This window comes from Amphiura filiformis, chromosome 2 (genome assembly GCF_039555335.1).
Source record: "Amphiura filiformis chromosome 2, Afil_fr2py, whole genome shotgun sequence".
NCBI classification, from domain to species: domain Eukaryota; kingdom Metazoa; phylum Echinodermata; class Ophiuroidea; order Amphilepidida; family Amphiuridae; genus Amphiura; species Amphiura filiformis.
The window spans coordinates 20849624-20871001 of record NC_092629.1 but is presented as its reverse complement, the minus strand read 5'-3'; the positions used below and the strand labels follow the sequence as shown (position 1 = coordinate 20871001).

The window sequence follows — 21378 nt, the reverse complement described above, 5'->3', positions numbered from 1 at the left end:
GAAAATTTTGACCTTTCATATTGAAGATATGGATTTTTTCCCCAAAAGACCTAATTTTTTTGGTGTTTTGGGAAAAAATCCATATCTTCAATACGAAAGGTCAAAATTTTCAATTGATCGTCGGCTTTTCATGCCACCTACATACACTTTAAGTATAAATCATCAGATTTATGAAGTTTACTTCAAGTACTGTTAAATATCAAAAATATCAATTTTTAATGATTTGCCATAAAATGTGTATTAAATTGCGAATTTCAAAAAATCAAAATTATTTGATATCAGAATGACATTCTTCGTATTCAGAGTGCAATTCGATATGTCTGATGTGCTCTGATGTCCCAAAATAAATACTGTCCAAACGTTCATACCCCAGCCCTTAAAGGGGGAAAACGAGCACAATTCAAACCATATAAAATAAAATTCATTCACCCATAATCGATGTGTATTTATATCCAATTAATAAAATGTTTTTGTGCAATACATGTGAGCTTCAATACCAGTGCAATGACATTTTAATAAGATGTACCTGAAATATAAAATCAGAATGGTCGGTCGGTCAGTCGGATTTGGAAATATGTGAAGATTGGACATGGCATCGCTGAGGATGATTTTTTTAAATTGCATTCTGAATACGAGGAATGTCCTTCTGATATCAAATAATTTAGATTTTATGAAATTCGTGATATAATACAAATTTTATGGCAAATTATAAATTTGCTATTTTTTAAGTTTTGATATTTAGCAGTCCTCACAAGTAAACTTAATTAATCTAATATGTACAATTTTGTTGCCTAATGATGCTGCTTATCAGATTTTAAGTGAGTGGGTATACATTTTTTTGACATTACATTGTTTTTAGAATGAGACTTTTATTCTACACCTGTTTCATAAAGTAATGTAATGTAATGTAATGCATTTTAGTGTCAATGTTATGTATCTTTGTTGCTGGTCTTTTAATTAACTATCTGAGTTTACCATCTGCACTTGAATTTGTCTCAATATTTAATAGTTTATATTGTGTAGTTTGTATTATGTATTCTATTGAATTGTTTTCACGTTTAAAACGTCAGATTTTGGTTGAATTTCCGTTTTCAATTTTTCCATTTGAAATCCATACACCCCTTGTGCTTGAAAAAAATGCTCCGAATACACCCAAATGTATCAGAAATGCACCCAAATGTGTCAGAAATGCTCACAAATGTATCAGAAATGCGCCCATATTTATCAAAACGCGTCCAAATATATCAGAAATACACCCAAATGTATCAGAAATGCACACAAATGTATCAAAATGCACCCAAATGTATCAGAAATGCACCCAAATGTATCAGAAATGCACCCAAATGTATCAAAATGCACCCAAATTTATCAGAAATGCACCAAATTGAATCAGGAATACACCAAAGCCAAAACCAGATCATGCAACACAATGTCAAAGGGATAATCCATTTTAAATCCCACTCTTGTGAAAGATTTTAGAAATATCCACAGAAGGAGTATGAATTTCAAATGGTACCAACTAGATTTGAAACTTGCTTGTCCTCTGTAGAAGGTTGAACTTTCATCAGGTGCATGAAATTCAAGTGGAGCTGCATAATATGTTCATTCCATTTGAAATTCATACTCCCCTTGTCAAAGATATTTTGAAAAATCTTCCACTGGGGGAAAGGAATAGCCCAAACAAATGTTTTCAATCACTTTTCTTCCGGTTAAAATAAAATATTTAAAATTTAACATTTTTGGGGATGGACCCAGGGATGCTTTAAAACCGAAAGTGGTAGGTTAAAAAATAGTAATGTTTCACATTTCTTAAAAACACTATCAAAATAAGCTGGTTCCCTAAGAAATTTGAAACATCACCCTTTTTTAAAGGCTGTTTGACCTACCCCTACTAATAATTTTGGTCGACCTCAAATTTTGTTATTCTTTGCCAAAAATTATGAAATAATCTTAAGTCACTTTAAATCAAAACTAAGACAACAGAACCAAAGTAGTTTGATTTTTCGATCAAACATTAATGCTTGGTCAATCATTATTTATGAACTATCATTTAATTGGTTCTGGGGCCTAATGAGGTAGGATGTTCTATGGGGGATTTCATGTCTAATTCAAATTGAGATTGTAATTCAAAATTGCTGTTGTCATACGTACACAACAAATTTGGACGATTCAAATTAAGTGTAAGTTGGGACATGTGCAAACATTACAAGTATGCCAAAAACATGGCTTTGAAGTAATACAAGTAACAATTTTTGGCAAGGTTCTGCCGATTTGACGCTATTTACAGCGTAAACATGGATGTGATGTTCTGATTGGCTAATTCAATCGCGTCATCATCACATTCGCTGATGAAGCTGCGTAGAGTCTTTTTACGTGAAATTTAGAAAGTGCAGTCGGACACTGCTGAAGGACTTTGCCGAATACAATAACACATGTCAAAGAAAGCAGACCTAATCACACCATATCTATTGTAATAAAGTGATTTATTAGTCATGTTAGTTGGTACAGCAACCTCTATATACAAGTGGAATTATACAAAAATGTTTCCTTTTAACCACTATAAATTACCCATAATTCTGTTTTATTGACACTGCAGCTGGTTCATATCTTGTTGGTTTCACATGGTGAGAAACCAATGTGCTATTCCAGTTGAAATCCACACATGGAAGACATGACCTTAATCTTCCACACAGGAGTGTAGATTTCAAATGGTATCACCTATTCAGGTATTCATTTAAATTGAACATTCCCTGGGTGGGAGATAAACATCATTATGTCTTCCATAGGGGGTGCATAGATTTCAACTGGAATATCTGAATCCAAAAGACCATCATGAGTGGCCCACACAAATTATTTTGTCAACAATTTTTTGGAGTTTTGTTTACAAAAGTGCAGTGTGTAACCACAGATTCCTTTCATGTTGCAGCCTATGTGTGTCTGTTTTACAATATTTTGTTTTTAATTGGCATTTTCCCAAGTCACATGACAATTCGCTTGCGAAGTTTCGTAATAAATCGGATTCACTACCATAGCAATAGGTGAAAAAAATGTTTGAATATATTGCGCTGCACTACAAGCAGGTTGCACTCATCACCTGCGTATGTCTGCAAACATAGATTGAATACAATACGGTCTTTTCAAAGATACTAATCTGAAGCGTGCAATTGATCAGCAAGATATGGTTCAATGCAGAGGTATCGTGTGAACGTACCCGTGTGGCGCGGTATACTCAAAAATTGTTTTCACCTATTGCTATGGTAGTTAATCCGATTATTACATAACTTCACCAGCGTATCAAATTGACTTGTTTTGAACAAATAACTGAACACAAAATGCACCTAAACATATCAGAAATGCACCCAAATGTATGAATATACACCTAAATGTTTTAGAAATGGGATACACCCAAAATAACATAACATCACATTTTGTGTTGCTGATTTTAAATAAACATACCACAGATTTATTTCTTTATAACTAATATAAATAATCTAATCCATTAAACCATCTACCCCATACACCAACATGTTACACTATACAATAGCTGCCAGGTGTCATACAATGTATGTGTACAATATAAAATGCATTAGAACCTTTGAAACGTCTATAAGGCAGCTATTACCTTCTGAGTTCAGTCCCATCTGCAATAGCTGCCAGGTGTCATACTTTCAGTGTACAATATAGAATGCAGAACCTGTCAAATGTCTACAGGGCAGCTATTACCTTCTCAGTTCATTCTCATCTGCAATAGCTGCCAGGTCTCATGTGTACAACATAGAATGCAGTACCTGTGAAACATCTATGAGGCAGCTATTGCCTTCTCAGTTCAGTCCCATCTGCAACAGCTACCAGATGTCATACTTTCAGATGTGTCACACAAAAATTACCATTTAGAGGTCGTAAAGGGGCTATTTAACCTTTTAATTCTATTGTTTTAGGATCTCTTATTTTGAAATTTGACCATGTTTTACAACCTAGTACTGCTACTCCTGTTTCATGCATTACCAAGATTTCTTCCGATAGCAAAAATACTAGAGGTTGGTTCAAGGAGTCACCAGTGAGTCTCATTTACAGGCACTGACATGACCTTTACATCCATGCGACTCTCTGGATTTCTTGAAGGGCAATTTTTGTACACAACATGCCTAGCAACTTCACTAGACCGACCTGGAGAGCACGCAAAAATATTTGTATAATTTGAGGCCTGCTCATTTACACTCCAACAGGGCAAGCAAAATGTTCATCATAATACTACAAAACTGGTCATTTCCATTTGTGTGATAAGTGTATGACTTTTTTGAACAGCTTTGCTTGTCCTTAAATTTGTGATTTTGAGGTTTTGTACATAGACCTGTGCATAAAAAGAACTTATTTGCGTGTTTTATTTCCGCGGTAGCTGTAATAGGCTCAAAAATGTTAATGTTCCGCAAAAATAGCCGCTTCTAAAGTAGTACAGATTCTTTCAATTTGGGTACTTTTTCAAGGTTTGACAAATGATCCCACAAATACCAATGTCAAAATTACATGTTCACACACATATACAGGTTATTGGACTGAGTCTCTGTGGATGAGGTTATTGAATATTACAGAAGTACAAGAGTAATAATTATAAATCAATAATGATTGAAACAGATCTCTTGGTCCAAGTCCCCATGCTTTCTCTACCTAAGTTGTCCTCCCAATATAAGAAAAAAAAAGACCTACGGTAAATGCATGGACTTTTCACAAATGGGACAAGGTCATGTTGCCAACTAATGGTGGTACATACTTATGGTGAAAATCATTTTATAGTTTGTTCGGCTAATAACTGGCAAAAAAATGACTAGTAACATTATGTATTGACATAAATGGTGTTCACACAGTTGGGTGCATCAGACTTTGCAGTAACAAAAACCAAATAATTTTCACCATTTATAAGCCAAACAAACTATATAGAAAGGTTGACATGACTTTAATCAGGGTGTATGAGATAATAACAAAGGTTCATGGACAGGGTCATGTTCCAACTTGTACTGGACAAACTATAGCTGTCTTAATCTTCAGTGAAATTAAACAACTCGCTCAAAATAACAACAATTATTTATCTGTGTTCTCTGCAATGAACAAAAAGTAGACCAATTTGCCAATTAAAATAGTCAATACTTTGGAGTGAAAATGATGTTAATTATCATTATTAGAAATTGAAATCAAAATAATTGACGATAAATTCCCAAATAAATGACATAAATTTTCAATTGACATGAATTCTCAAATAATTGCTTGCTACATTACAATTCCTTAATTGTAATTTTCTTCTTTTTTTTTTCAAATAACTTTTGAAATACAATTTTTCCATCTTATTTTGTTTTTAAAATGCAATACTTTTTTTTTCATGGATAAATTAAACCTGTTCAATGATATATTAAACTTGTTTAATGATAAGTTAAACCTGTTCATTTTAAAAATACTACAAAGTTTGGTACTATAATACAAGACATATCGAGAGTTTAGAACAAGGCCCTATCAGCAATAGCTGCTATGTGTGATATGTGTACAAAATACAATGCAGAAACTGTCAAATGTCTATAAGGCAGCTATAGCAGAAAAGGCCTTTACTGTAAACCCTTGATATTTTACTTTCATTAACATGAAAAAGACTGACTGGAAAGTGGTAACTTTCTTGCAAAAACAATGGAAGGTTTATAATAATACACCCAAATGTTCCACAAATACACTTAAAGCTATTAGAATACACCCAAATGCCTCATAAATACACCCAAATGTATTAGGAATACACCCAGGTGGAGAAAAGTAATTGTGGTAAAGTGCCTTAATTACTCAAGGGCACAACACGATGGTGTTGATGGGGCTCGAACCCGTAACCTTCCGATAGGAGTCAGAGCCTGTTCCGCTTGGCCACCGTGCTCCCAGTATGGTAGATTTACCATCGTGTTACTAATAAGGCCAATTCATAATTTTTTGGTCTAATCTCTGAGAAAAATCTTGGAAGTATGAAAAATGAAATATCTTTCAAAAGTTGTACTGTCACTTGGATAACTAAATAGCATGAAAACTACCACATTGTGCTGTTCCTGTTGAAATCCATACACCCCCTATAGAAGACAAGACCATAATCTACCACAGAGGGTTGTAAATTTCAAATGAAGGTCACCCATTCAGGTAACCCCATTTGAGATCCACACTCCCTGTGTAGACAATTAAGGTCATGTCTATCATAAGGGGTTATGGATTTCAACTGGAACAGCCCATTCCCAGCAGTCAATTAGACAAAAACTATTACACCCTACGAGGGCGCTTCTTTGGTTGTTCGCCACCATCTTTACTTTCCTTTTTTGCTGTTGGTCCCACTTCCCTTATACCCATGGCTTTAAGCTGCTTCTCAAAGAATGACGCGAGTCGACGTCCGCATTTGGCCTCGTAACTTGACGCCACGTTGTACTGTTGACAGTTGGTGAAGATTAGACGACAGTCCGAGATGAATTCCATCGGAGTTTGGTATTCAACGGTCTGGAATTTGGTCTGCATAGTTGCGAAATCCATGGGACGCTTGATAAGAATGTGATAGTCTGGTACCTACAGAGAATATGGAGAATCATCAAATTAATAAGAGTTTGGAATTTGGTCTGTGTAGTAGCAAAATCTATGGGAAGCTTGATGAAAACTAGTCTGATACCTGTAGCAGGCATGATATTGAATCAGGGTTGGCGATTTTTTGATTTAAAAAAAAAAAAAAAAAAAAATTTATTTGATTTAAATCGGATTTTTTTTATTTAAATCGATTTTTTTTAAATTCCAAGAACTGCTATACCCCATGAAAAAGTCAAAAGAGACCAGTGGAATGCTAGACATATGCACAATTCTATCAGGTATTTACAAAAAATCAAAACACATTTTTAGATGTGAAAATTTCAATGGAAAAATTTGGTAAAATCATGGGAAAAAACCTGCTGAATTCTGCACCTTGAAAATGATTTTTTAGCAATAGATAAAATGACATCATAGAGGTATTTAATTGTATCCAAAAGGTGTAGAAGCATTACAAATGAAGTAAAACAGTCAATTGAAGATAGAAATTAACTTAAATTTATCAAAAATGGTAAAAACTGAAAAAGTTGATTTATAAATCAGTGATTTAAAAAAAAATCATTTGATTTAAATCGCCCCAACCCTGTATTGAATAATTCTAAAAAAAGAGGAAAATTGCGCTTAAGGGCCCATGTTGGGGTCCAGGGGCACTGCCCTGGTGGTGGTCGAGGGGGCTAAGCCAGAGGATTTCTACACATTTTACACTACAGGAGACACCATTTCTGTGGGGAATATTACATTCAAATGGGATTAAAAAATGCCTCGTTAGGGCTTCAATATTATACAATGTTATCCAAATAACACTGCTTTCTTGCTCACTGGCATCCTGAATATGGTCCCGAGTCAGTATGATTGTAGAGTTGCTTGATTAATTCTTTTCAGAGCCCTACTGGTTGACCACTTTGAGTAATTAGTGCCTCATTAGGCAGCCCTCGAATTAAGGATCTGAAGGGGCATGGCAACTTTTTTAGGGTAAGTTGATAATTGCCTTGGATTTTCACTGAAAAGGCAAGGCAGCACGACAGTTTGTAATATTTCAAGAGGGCATCATGGCAACTGTTGAAAATTTGAGAAGGGCACCAAGGCAATTTCTCAAAAGTGAAGAAAACGCACACAAACATAGATAGAAGATTTTATAATGAAGGGGCAGGGCTGGGGCACCGATGGTAACTTCATTAGAGGGCACGGCAAGTGACTGCCTTGGGTAAAAGACATATTTTTAGGTCATTACGGCAGTGGGGATGTGCACCCACGGCAAAATGCCATGGGTGCCGTGGGTTAATTCGAGGGCTGTCATTAGGGCTTCAATATTATAACTCGTACAAGGTTGTAGCTAGAGAAATTTTAGCGCCGGGTGGTATTTGTGGGAATTTGTCATGACATTGACAATTTCATTAAAAAATTGCCTTAATTTGACCAAATTCTTGTGATTTTGCCATTTTTGACACTTGAGTGCTGGGCGCCAGAGCTTAAATTGTGTATCAGTGGTGGGCCCTAAATCTGAGTGCCAGGCTCTGCCGCCCGCCACCATCCGCTGTAGCTACGTCCCTGATTACTCATGCAATGTTACTTAAAATGACACTTACTGCTTTCTTGCTGACTGGCATCCTGAATGGTCCAGAGTCGGGATGTTTGACGAGTTCTTTGAGTAATTCTTCACACAGCCTGACCTGCTGACCCTCATGACTGCCCCGGCTGCCGGCTGATAAGCGACGTGTGGACGATGTCGCTCCTTCTGTCTCAGATTCTGAAAGTAGAAAGTTACACATATACTTTGTTAGAATGTTTGACAACAATCCAAGAACATACCACATTAACAATCTCTGCAATCTACATGCAGGTTTCGAATCCTGGCGGTAGTTAGTACCCTCTCGAGTTAGCTTGAAATTCCCCTGGACAAGGAACTTACTGCTAATTGTCTCGTTGTGACCCGTAGGGGTCATATATTTGCAGTGTCATGACTTTTACTTTGGCCATGCCGGCGATTTTTGAATGGTCAATTTTGGATAAGTGTTTCCAGATAAGTGTTTCTAGATAGAAACATACTGTTATTGATTTTCATTGAGTGGGTAAAATTTATGGTTATTTTTAGAAAACAGAAAACAACATGGAATTTAACATAATTTACAAAACGGAGAAATTCAGACTCTAATTTAGGTTTACAATCGCAAAGGCTTTACCAATTAAGTTAATTTCACAAAGCACTTACCATCCGTGCTTTGACTTCTTGAGTCTCTTGACCGTCGACCTCCACCAAAAACCACTTTGATTCCTCCTTTAGCAGGCCGCTTTCTGTCCGTTTCATCTGACGAAGCTGATCTTGATGACTTGGTAGACGCCTTCTTACTTAAACTCCTCTTAAGAGGGCGCGCTGAAGATGGTGTCTCTGTCGCGCTGTCATCTTCCGATGTTGCAGCAGCCGATCCTGGCCTCCTGGTGGCACGCTTTTTGGTGCTGGTGTGTGCGTCGTCCGTGTCGGGGTTCTTTGACGTGATTTCTTGCTGCGCGAGGTGGACTCTGCAGAAGCTGGGGTGTTCTGTTTGCTGCCTTTTGTGCCACGGGTTGGTGTGACCTGGAAAAGGGATGAGCACAAAAAAAAAGTAGGATTATATTTAAAGCCTTTGCCATATTGTAACATTTGCTGAGGACGCCCTCAATATTTCTTTAAAAGTCTGTTTTTATACGATTGTAATGTACTAAAGTAAACTAAAATACACCACAACAATCAAGACTTTATAGGTGCTGTAGTTTTGTTAAAATCCCAAGATTTTGAATAAACCGTTTGAACAAAAAGGTTTATTATTACGATAGAAATAGTAGTCAAACGCGTATTCGATGTTCATAACACATCAAAGAATGTTGGCCGTTGCACGACCGACGTAGTAACAAGCATTGGCGCTAGTAGTAAATTCCAATTTTCTTTGCTTTACCTCAGTTGTTCGGCTCAAAGGAGACACATCTGACAGTAAAAGCTAATATTTTATGGAAAAGTTACTTGACCAAAAAAAAAAAAAAAAAGGTTTGTCTCAAAGCTCACAAGAAATTTAAAAACAAATGCGAAATGCAATTTTTTTATTTTTTTTTATTTTTTATTCCCGACTTTTTTCATGGTATTCTGGAAAAACTAAAAAAAAAAAAAAATTTGAAATAAAAAAATGTCCGCATTTCTTTTTTTTCATTTCTTATGATTTCACAAATGCACCCACGACCTTTGAGACAAACCTTTTTTTTTTGGCCTTATATATTTTTATGGATTGTTTTTCCGTGTTAAATGCTTTAACAGGTAAAGGGATCAAACTTTAACTTGCATTTTTTACAGGACGGAGTGCCCATCTCTCTTTCATATAGGGATTAGGCTGGACCCCACCATGAAATGTTGCTGGTGGGGAGGATCGCCACATCTCCTCCAGAGCGAGTCTGTTACCTTCCCAGCATTTAAGAATGTCAGATATCAATTTATACACCTGGATGGAGAGCAGTAGTTGAGTTAAGTGTCCTACTCAAGGGGACAACATGATGGCATCGCCGAGGCTCTTGATCACGAGTCGGAACCGTTCCGGGAATGTTGGGCTTAAGGTTACACAAAGAGACGCGTATAAAAAAAGCGTATAAAAGGCGATAAAGTTGTTCTCTAAAACAGAGTTTTCTCAGTAATCAAATATCGCAGCGAGTGAAATGTTGGTGCATTGGATGTAGCTTAACATTTTTGTGTGTGTTATATACAAATTATTAGAATAAATTTGAAAATCCTTCGTTTAAAGCATTTTTACCCACCATGTTCACAACATCAAAAACATGTTCCATGAGGTTTTTTTCTAAATTGCGCTCCGTATAAATCCACACCGAGCGATTGTTTTCTTCTTTTTCGTATTGTATTATAAATCGATCAAAGAAATAATGTTGCCATGGGGAAGAACCAAATACAGTACCGATTAAATGTTAAAAGCCCTTTTGGGGGGAAAATTTTGGAGAATTTGCTTGAGAAAAAGCTGGTTTGTGAAATTATCGATATCTTGATTACGAGGCGTTAATTTAGACATCTGAATACCTACATTATTTCTCAACATTCTGCCAATTGCTATTCCATTTGATTTTCACTCCAAATTGAAGCTAGTTTTGCAAAAAGCGAGGTTTTCCTCCATCAGTTCGTTCAAAATTTCAGCGCCGACATGCGTGTTTATTCTAAGAGCCATAATGCGGACGCGATTGTAATCATCTTGAATTGCATCCAATTATAGTTATATCACCCGCTTTGAGAACAGTCTATTGCGTAAGTTGATCGATGGCGAGTTGATAGAGCATTGGACTGATAATCTAATGTGAACTATTTTTGTGGGTTCGAGTCTCCGTGTGGCTGAATTTTCTTTTTTTTTCTTTTCTCATTTTTACTTCCTTTCTTTCCTCTTTTCTTTCTCCTTTTTTCATTTCTTTTTTTTTCATTTCTTTCTTTCTTTCTTTCATTTTCGTTTATTTTCTCTCTCTCTCTTTCTTCCTCTTTTTCACTATGTCTTTATTCTTTCTTGCTCCTTTCTTTTTAGTTTTATTTGATTGATTCGCTGAGTGCAGTGAATCGTGATTGATTGTTTTTCACTTTATATAATTCAGAAATTTGTAGGCCTGCTAAGTCTGTCTTGTTGATTTTCATCCCAAATTCGATTTACAAATAATTGCTTTTTGATATTGTTGTTGTTGCCTACCCTTAGGCCTACATTGTAATCAGGGGAATAGCAGCATTGATTTCATCAAAGATATCAAGGCTATAAATTCAAAATCAACACATTTTCCAGGGCGTAGCTTGACGAAGTGCCCCCAATCAATTTTAAAATTTATAAAATCCTTGTGAAAATTGCCGAAAACGGCTTGTGCCATCCCCCCGGCATCCGAGCTCCGGGCACGAGCTAAGCCAAGTTTCATAGCCTTTTCATGTCTTGACCGTGGATCGATATTCTATTGTAAGTAGGCCTACGTCCCGATGCGCTTGTTCATTTTCTGCATGGCTGTTTCTGTTATGAACTTACGCCCTCTGAAATCAAGCGCATGAAAAACTCTCGGCTAACCTTAACTTTCCCCCATTATGATTTGTGTTCTGGGGGTTAAATTTCACATTTTTTTAAATTATACTATTGGATTATACATTTAAGACAGGGTCTTTATGATCATAAATAAATGAGCCAATTGTTACTAATATTGATTTTGATTTATAGCCAATACTAGTGCTCAACTTTCTTTGTATTTTATTGTTCTGATTGATCTCATCACATATGCAAATTAGCTCATTAATATTCATAAATATGCAATGTGTCCATGCCTACCTTGGAGGTACTTGCTTGGGATTTCTTGGTAGAAGCTTTAGTTGCTTTACTTGAAGTTGAAGGAGATTCTGTAAGAAACAAAAATGAGTACTATGTAATAAGATTTATTGAGCCAATCAGCAACATGGTAAGAATATTAATGGGAGGGATGAAGATGATGGGGATTAAAAAGGAATTTGAGTTTAATATAGACCAGAGGTAAAGAAATTTATTATCGTATATAATATTCTGTAATAAACGTCCCAGGGGGCATGACATTTTCTAAAGAGCAGGTATTTATTAGAGATCTTTTTTACAACAATAATTCCAGAAAAAATCATTAGGTAAGCTTTAAAATCATGCGGAAATGACGAAATGTGAACTTATGATCGATGACTTCTGGTTCACTTCCGGGCTTGCGATGTCATTTGCTGCAATTACTGACAGTGTGTGGACAGTGGTAAGCTTACTTACACAAGATTTCAGCATTTATACATTTTGGTTGAAAAAAATTGGTGGTGTCATGTTTTTTAATAATGTTGCTCGTTACTTTTTGTTATTATTTAAGAATCGCAAAATGTTCTGGTAAGAATGAACGGGGCAAGTTTAGTCATGAAAATATATGAATAAACCCCTAAATTAACCAATCTGGGGCACTGTTAGAAAGACAGTTAACTTTTTCCTGCATACCTTTGGCATTTCCTTTACCACCCTGAGATTTCTTCTTCGGTTTTGGCGCGCATTCTTCGCATTTCCAGTCTCCCTTCGGTACTTTTGAGAGAGGCGGTTCGCAGCATTCAAGATGGAACGCTAGAGGGCACTTGTCACAGCATATAAGCTCTCCGCCATGGTTGCATTTAGCGCACAGGTCTTCATGGTCGTCGTCTTCGTAACTTCTGTTGACAAAATCGGAAGCATAAATTTAATTATCGTGCTTGTAGAAGTTGATAAAAATAATTTTTACACCACCCAACCCAGGCAGGTAATTCCAATATAATTATGTGACCTGCAATTCAAGTTGAAATTCATACACCTCCCATGAAAGACATGACCTTCAATCTCCCACACAGGGAGTGTAGATCTCAAATGGAGCCACCTGTATGTGGAGCAACCTATTCAGATAACCTCATTTGGAACTACCTGTGTGGAAGAATAAGATCATGTGTTCCATAGGAGGTGTAATGGATTTCAAGTGGAATAATCCAATCCAGGGCTTGAATTTCAGGGAGGCCACCAAGGCCATTGCCTTTTGCATGCCTATTTGTCAAGTATTCTTCATCACTTGTTGACCTTGCTGCCCTTTGTCTTTGCCCAGTGGCTTTAAAAATCGATGCCCCCAAAAAATTGAAATTTGAGGCCTGGTCCAATCTTTCGAGTGACTAGACCAGAAGTTTTCATGTTATATTTGCTCTCAGACTATAGGGCCAAATACACTTCAAAATTCTTCATTTGAGGGTAAAATATATCTTGCTTTACTGTACATTTCAGATCTGCTCAAGGGCCAGCTACAATTGGTCTGCAACCCGGCTATTGAGAACCTATGTATCAGATCTGCTCAAGGGCCAATCACCATTGGTCTGAAGCCTGACTATTGAGAACCCATGCATCAGAGCTGCGCAAGGGCCAGCCACTATTGGTTTGTGGGCTGGCTATTGAAAATCCATGCATCAGAGCTGCGCAAGACATATGACCATTGGTCTGAGGGCCAGCTATCGAAAACCCATGCATCCAATCAAGCTGCTCAAGGGCCAGCCTGCCACAGCCATCTATAGAGAACCCATGCACCAGATCTGCTCAAGGCATAGAGGAAAGAGATAAACGGAGAAAGTACCACCAGTCAAAGTCCCCGTGTATTGTATGCTACCAGTTCTCGCATATTCATGAGGGCTGATTGTTCGATTGTGTCGTGTCAAACAATCACGCCAGCCCTGCGTGCCTTCGCGTATACGCGATAGAGCGTTGCGTGCTTTCGCGATAGACCATGAAAATACGCGGCAATTGCGTAGCAGTCTCGCCTGTCGCATTTCATGGAACAATCGGCCCTCATTATCGGATGATGCAGAGACTTTGACTGGTAGTACGCGCTCTGTAGTCCTCTGTGGCTCAAGGGCAATTAATGACCATTGGTCTGAGGGCTGGCTATTGAGAACCAATGCACCAGAACTGATTATGGGCAAATCATCATTGGTCAGCATGCCAGTTAATGAAAACACATGCACTACATAATAATTATGATTAAGTTGTGATCGATTCTGAAATGCTCCATAAATTAAATGAGGTTTTTATACATTCAAAGCATGCACAGATATGTTATACTTTCTACAAACTAAAAATGGCTGTAAAATGAAGGATGAGTTAGTATTTATAATAACACACATGAAGCTTAAACAGTTACCAACATGCAACATAACAAATCACAAACATGCAACAAGCAAGCATAACAATTAGTTCAGAGGTTATATTTTTTTGTTGATCATTCAGAAATATTGCAGCCATAAAAAAACACCACAAACTGGGTAGCAATTTTTCAATTTAACTTCGAGACAAACCGTGTTTTTTTTTCTCTTTTAAGCTGAATTTATACTACATAGCTAAGCGATAGCAACTGGTTTTTAGCCAATGAGGTAAAGCGCTTCTGGGAAAGCGTTCTGCCTCATTGGTCAAATACCAATCGCTCCTCGCTCAGCGATCGAGTATAAATTCAGCTTTTGTTGTAAGTCTTAGAAACATTTGTATCAATTGGCAGGTTGAAATGAAGTCATGCAATGATTTTGAAATTTATACACCCCCTATGGAAGACATGACCTTAAATTTAACAGGCATGCTACAAATCACACTTCTGGAAATGTTAAGGTGGGCTATTAGGCATATTATTAAATTACACTCAACAAGAAGTTTAGGAATCGAGGTGTGCTTTAAATCGTAACCCGACAAGGCAATTTAAGGTGTGCAATGGTGTGTGATCGCACTCGCACACCTTAAACTCAATCTTTGTGTAAATTTGAAAAGAAGTCTTCAGATTTCATTACTTTCAACTGTTGTTTAGCATTGAAGAATCAGTGGAAAATTTAAGGTTGAAAATGACTTGCATGTACACGTCTACTACAATTGCAAAAGGTTTAACAGATCATGTGTGTGTTTAATGTTATCATCTGTAATAGGTAGCGTTTAAATTTCCTGTGAAAGATTGAGCTTTAGTCTTCCACAGACAGAGTATGGGTTTCAAATAGAATAGACAATTTACTTGATAAGTTTACTTCAATAATGAAATACTCCCTCCGGTTGTGGAAGATACAGGTAAAGCCATACACATGGAGAATATTGGTTTCAAAATAATTAACCCTAGCTAGACAATTCCATTTGAAAAACACACTCCTACTGCCTCTGTATGTTTCTAAAATCTTCCACAGAAGTCTGGCAGATTTCAAATGGAATAGCCCTATGGTAATGGGTATGCAGGTGAGAGATGATTAAAGGTTAGCTAGATAGGCATGAATTAGTTCCAAGCTAGTACAAAAAGGCCCTATCTGCAATAGCTGCCATTTCATAAACATTGGACAATTTCTGCATTCAATCTTGTACACACCTAAAAAAATATGACACCTGACAGCTGTAACAGGTGGGGACAGGGGACTCCTTGTACTTAAGAAAGAAAACAATTGTTTGATTGTCCTCATCCGACCAAAAGGAGGGAGGGAGGGATGGATGGAGAAAAATGAATGCAATAGCCAATGAAATAAGTTAGCAATTGCTTTAAGGTCCACACATGCAGCACACCTTTACTCAATGGAGGAAGGAAAGGGATGGATGGAGCCAGAATGACAATGAAATGGTGGCATGTACAGTGGAAACTCATTAACACAAAATTCTTGTTAAAACAAAATGTTTTCAAGGCCCAAATATATACCTTTATAACAACCTGATAATATGTTATCCATGTTATTGTTAACACAAACTAAAATTTTAAGCCTTGCCAATTTTGTGTTAATGAGGTTTAACTCTAGTACTTCTAGGTCATGGAGTGAGCAAAGGTCATTAGGAATGGGTGGTGTTAATACCGCAAGAGCTTAGTGTTGGGCGGTATAAGATAGGCGCAAAAATCAGTTACCCATTGGCTTGGTAAACACATGCAGCACAGATCCACGCTCCCTTCGGGACTTTACTCAACGGCGGATCAAGGCATTCTCTGTGGAACGCTGCCGGACATTGGTCGCACAAAAGTAACTGTCCCCCGTGTCGGCACTCGCCGCAAACTTCGTCGTGATCGCCGTCAAAATTGCTGACCCTACTGAATTCAATTTCGTTGTCCTCTTCTTCCTCGTCGCTGTCATGGAGAGAAAGCCATACAGTTGACCGGTAAATACCAGACGGGAAGTACCGGTATTTACCGGTTAAGTACCACATTATGTTAGTGGGCAAAGGTTGAAATTTCAATGTTGCATCAACAGTGAAACAATGTTTATTCAATGTTGAAATGTCAACCTGTACCCACTGGGCACTTGTTTTTTAACATTGGGGTATAGGACATTATATATTTGTTTAGGGCAAGGTCACATTTAAGTGAACTACTGCATGATATACCCCTAGCACAGTGATTAATTGGGGTGATGAGTTCTGGTACATATTGTAAACATTTTATGAAAAACAAATGTTTTTTCTTACAAAGCTATCAGCTGTTGAACGAAGGTTGTTCAGCGATTGTATAACAATATCGCATTGATTGATTGGTTATTCAGGCGTTTCATATAAGGATGAAAGTGATCACTTGATTCACTTCACACTTATAAATTTTCAAGATCTCAATACAAAACGATTGCTTTTGGTTTACTACAAGCTTAAAATTGAATGAAAATTAGAGCGATAGCTCCTTCAATAACCACATTCTTGAATGTAAACTCTAATGTAAATACCCTTTTCACAAAAAAACACCAATAAATTAAAAATCAAAAACAAGGGTTTCGGTTTTTAATAAAACTGTCACATGTTTTTTGAACATGAGGTATATCATAGTTCACCTATGCGGTCTTGTCTTTTAAAAAATAAATTAAAATGTCCACTGCTTTGAATTATAAAATGTCTGCTTGAAACAAAGGTGTGAGGGATAAATTATTAGCATTTCCCGGTAAATAGCCAACCCTAGAAAGCCCTGGTTAGAATGAAGTGCTAAGACATTTTAGAATATGCCCTTTGCAATACATATGGAACCTGGGTTTCACCACCGTAAGTCAATTCAAACAAAATTCCTTCCCATCAGGTAACAGGGAGTTATTGTATATCCATAGATACAGCTGGGAGGTTAATCCATCTCCAATTTGTATACACATACAGCTTGGAGGTTACGCCACCGGTTATACAATACGCAAATTGCATTGTGGGAAGGAATTTCGGTCACAACTAACTTCCGGTAGAGAAACCCATGATCCAGATATTCCAATCAATCTCAGAACAGAGTGCATTGTGGGTAATATTTATGGAATTCACACATGATAGAACTGCATGTTTATTGTTAAAATGGCCAAAACAGCCAGTGAGGTTTCTTTCACTTTATCTTGTTATTCCGGCTTGAAATGGACAGAACACTTTCCTGTCATTAATTAATATTTATTTCAGCATTTTGAGTAAAGAATAAGCAAATTAAAATTTTATGGAAATAATTGCACATTATGGCTTTAAAACTCATTGAGCCTGCTAACTGCCAACATTTGTTATTATGTTTTAGACAATAATACTTTAATTCCTGACAAGTCGCGTTCATTTAAACGCCAAAATGGAAGAAATTTGATTATTAATTTCTAAGTTCTGAGCATGCAAGATTGGAATTGCAATGCATTGGGATATTCCAGTTGAAATCCATACAACCCCTATGGAAGACATGACCTGGGACCTCTATTCTCCAATACAGGGGATGTAGATTTCAAATGAGAGTCACCCAATCAGGTAACCCCACTTGAAAATTCACACTCCTGTATGGAAGATTAATGATCATGTCGACCACAGGGGGTGTATGGATTTCAACTGGAATACCCCAATGCACACACACCCCCCACATATATGGACACAAACACCAACACAACATACACAACGGATAAACAAACATGTGACAATGAACAGAAGAAAAAAAGTCAAAAACCCAAATAAAAATTGTGAATACATAAAAATTAAAAAAATTAAATTAAATAAAAAATTCTTCATAAAATGAGTAAAAAGGTCACCTTGGTATTAAAAAACAAACACTTCCTGCAAATTCAAATTTCTAAATTTGTTTAATAAAAATTCTATAAAAAGACTGTCACTTACTCTTCAGCTTCGTCACTTTCAACTTCCACCTCATCTTCTTCCTCCTCCTCTTCCTCCTCCTCTTCTTCCTCCTCTTCTTCTTCCTCTTCGTCCTCCTCTTCAGATGCATCCTCTTCCTCGTCGTCTTCTTCCTCTTCTTCGGATGAATCAGAGTCTTCAGCCTCTTCCTTCTCTTCTTCCGTGCTGTCAAATGTAGAGCGTCTTGCTTTACGAGGTGTTCTTGGTAGCTGCTGTTTTGGTTTACAATCCTTGCAATACCAGTCTCCTCTTGGTACAGACTGTAACAGAGTAAAAAAAAAAAAAACCAGGGTTAACATGGCTTAAACCAGGGTTGACATGGCTTAAAGTAAACCAGGGTTAACATGTCAAATGTAGAGCGTCTTGCTTTACCATGGTTAACATGGCTAAAACCAGGGTTAACATAACATGGCTTAAACTAGAGTTAACATGGCTTAAACCAGGGTTAACATGTCAAATGTAGAGCGTCTTGCTTTACCATGGTTAACATGGCTAAAACCAGGGTTAACATAACATGGCTTAAACCAGAGTTAACATGGCTAAATCCTTGGTTAATATGGTTAAAACTAGGGATAATATGGCTCAAACCAGGGTTAATAATTAAACCAGGGTTAACATGGCTCACTCAAACCAGGCCAGGGTTATCATGGCTTTAACCAGGATTATTCTCTAATTAAACACACATACCTTGAGAGCTGGTTTAAGGCAGTACATATGATGTCCACGATCACATCCATCGCAAATCAACATTGATTCTGCGTCACCCTTGCGTCGACATATACGACATCTTAGATTGAGCAAAGACCTGGCCCAGATGATGGATCTTTCCAATGTGTTAAGATGTAAGAAGACTTGGGAAAGGCTAGTCGATGCCATGAGGGATTCCTCCCAGCATTCACGTGTGTTCTTCCTGAGTTTCTTGTCTGTTGAATGAGAGAAAAATTTGCAGCATTATCAAGACTTGGTAAATGACTAGTTAACTTATATGGGATGCCTATCAGGATTTGGAGTGCATGTCCTTTGACATCTGCAACTGTTTATATTATTGTGTTATGTTTGCAATGATGACTAAAAAACTTTGTGAATCCATATTTTGTTAGACCAATGAAAATATTCCTGTGCGACTTTGGTCGTGCACAATAGCGCAACTCCCCATCTGTGCCCATGTCCTACATCGCTGTTGTGACTGGCTCGCGCTCTGCTGTTCTAAAAATATGTGTTCAAAAACAAACAGGGTTCATTTGGACACAACACCACCATCTTGGACACAACATGTGGGTGCATTCTTACGACATTTGGGCATATTCTTATGGCATTGTGTGTATTCATGTACGATATGTGGGTGTATTAGAATGATATTTGGGTGTATTCTTAACACACCTGTTTCCATTCATACGACATTGGTTGTATTCCTAAGACGTGTGTATTCATACAACATTTGTGTGTATTCCGAAGACATTTGTGTGTATTCCAAAGACACGAGTGTATTCCAAAGACATTTGGGTGTATTCCAAAGACATTTGATTGGGTGTATTCCAAAGACATGGGTGTATTCCAAAGACATTTGGGTGTATTCGAAGACATTTGGGTGTATTCCAAAGACATTTGGGTGTATTCCAAAGACATTTGGGTGTATTCCAAAGACATGGGTGTATTCCAAAGACATGGGTGTATTCCAAAGACATGGGTGTATTCCAAAGACATTTGGGTGTATTCCAAAGACATTTGGGTGTATTCCAAAGACATTTGGGTGTATTCCAAAGACATTTGGGTGTATTCCAAAGACATTTGGGTGTATTCCAAAGACATTTGGGTGTATTCCAAAGACATTTGGGTGTATTCCAAAGACATTTGGGTGTATTCCAAAGACATTTGGGTGTATTCCAAAGACATGGGTGTATTCCAAAGACATTTGGGTGTATTCCAAAGACATTTGGGTGTATTCCAAAGACATTTTAGGTGTATTCTTAAGATATTTGGGTGTATTCCCACTAACCATCTTCATCAACCTCTTGCACGTCGTCATCGCTGTCGCTGTCGTCACCTTTTTTTGCTTGTCGTTTACTTTTTCTTACACCTGCTGTTGGGTCCTCTTTGCCTGCAATAAACATATTATTAAATTAATAGTCAATATTATAATTTTGCGTTTGTAACTTGCTTGTGCTTTGCCGATTTGAAATTACTTCCCTTGTATTTAAATTCACAATTACATAGACCTATACAAAAAAAAAACTTTGCGTTTTTAATTTTGTGGTCGCTGCATTGAACACAAAGAGCACATACATTAACATTCGGCAAGAATTTTCGTAGAGTTTTCAAAATTTGGTGTGAGCGGAAAACAACTTTCTTTTTTTGCACATGCCATGTCTCACAACACTTGGTAAAAGATGTTGTTGGGGGTGCAACACCATATGAAATCATGTCATACCAACAGTTGCAATGTTTTTATTATACGGTACCCATGGTCTCCTTGAGATATTTGCCTCCCCAGCTGTGGATCAGAGCACATGCCATATCCCACAAGATTTGGTAATAGATGTTGTTAGGGGTCCTACACCTTAAGAAATCATATCATACCAAACAACAAACTTAATGTTTTTATAACTTATCCCAGGGTCCCTTGAAAGTTGAGATATTTGTCTCTCCACCACTGAGAGATCCGGAGCATGTGCCATGTCCCACACAACTTGTAAACTAGATTGTCAGGGGGTACTACATCTAAAGAATCATGTCACACCAAACATATTTAATATTTTATTACATACCCAAGGGTTCCTTGAGATATTTGTCTCCCACCCCCTGAGAGATCTGCAGCAGAGCACATGCCATGTCTCGCACAACTTGCTCAATGAGGTTGTTAGGGGTGCTACACCTCGTTGAGCCTGGGGAGCCTGTTGCAGCACCTTCTGATTTCTTCAACTCAGAAACCCTGAAATGAAAATGCAATACATGATTTAAGATGGATCAATAACAATGCGTTATTCCAGTTGAAATCCATACACCCCCTATAGAAGGCATGACCTTAGCCTCCCAAACAAGAGACATAGTGTGTAGATTTCAAATGGAGGAACCCATTCAGGTAATCACGTTTGAAATTTACACTCCGTGTGTGGAAGATTCAGGTAATGTCTTTCATAGGGGGTGTACATATTTGAACTGGAATATCCCGTTGCAATGGATAAATTGC

General features: G+C 37.3%; 1 protein-coding gene across 1 annotated transcript in view; it reads right to left on the bottom strand.

The window, feature by feature from the left end:
• Positions 1-2466: 2466 nt before the first annotated feature.
• Positions 2467-21378, bottom strand: part of LOC140145980 (bromodomain adjacent to zinc finger domain protein 1A-like) — a 43354-nt gene continuing 24442 nt past the window's right edge. Inside the window, 11 exon segments of the mRNA XM_072167714.1 lie at positions 2467-6573; positions 8172-8332; positions 8795-9014; positions 9017-9157; positions 11898-11965; positions 12567-12772; positions 15985-16200; positions 18174-18451; positions 18879-19114; positions 20188-20289; positions 20957-21120. Coding sequence (XP_072023815.1) covers positions 6277-6573; positions 8172-8332; positions 8795-9014; positions 9017-9157; positions 11898-11965; positions 12567-12772; positions 15985-16200; positions 18174-18451; positions 18879-19114; positions 20188-20289; positions 20957-21120 — 2089 coding nt within the window. The 3' untranslated portion in view covers positions 2467-6276.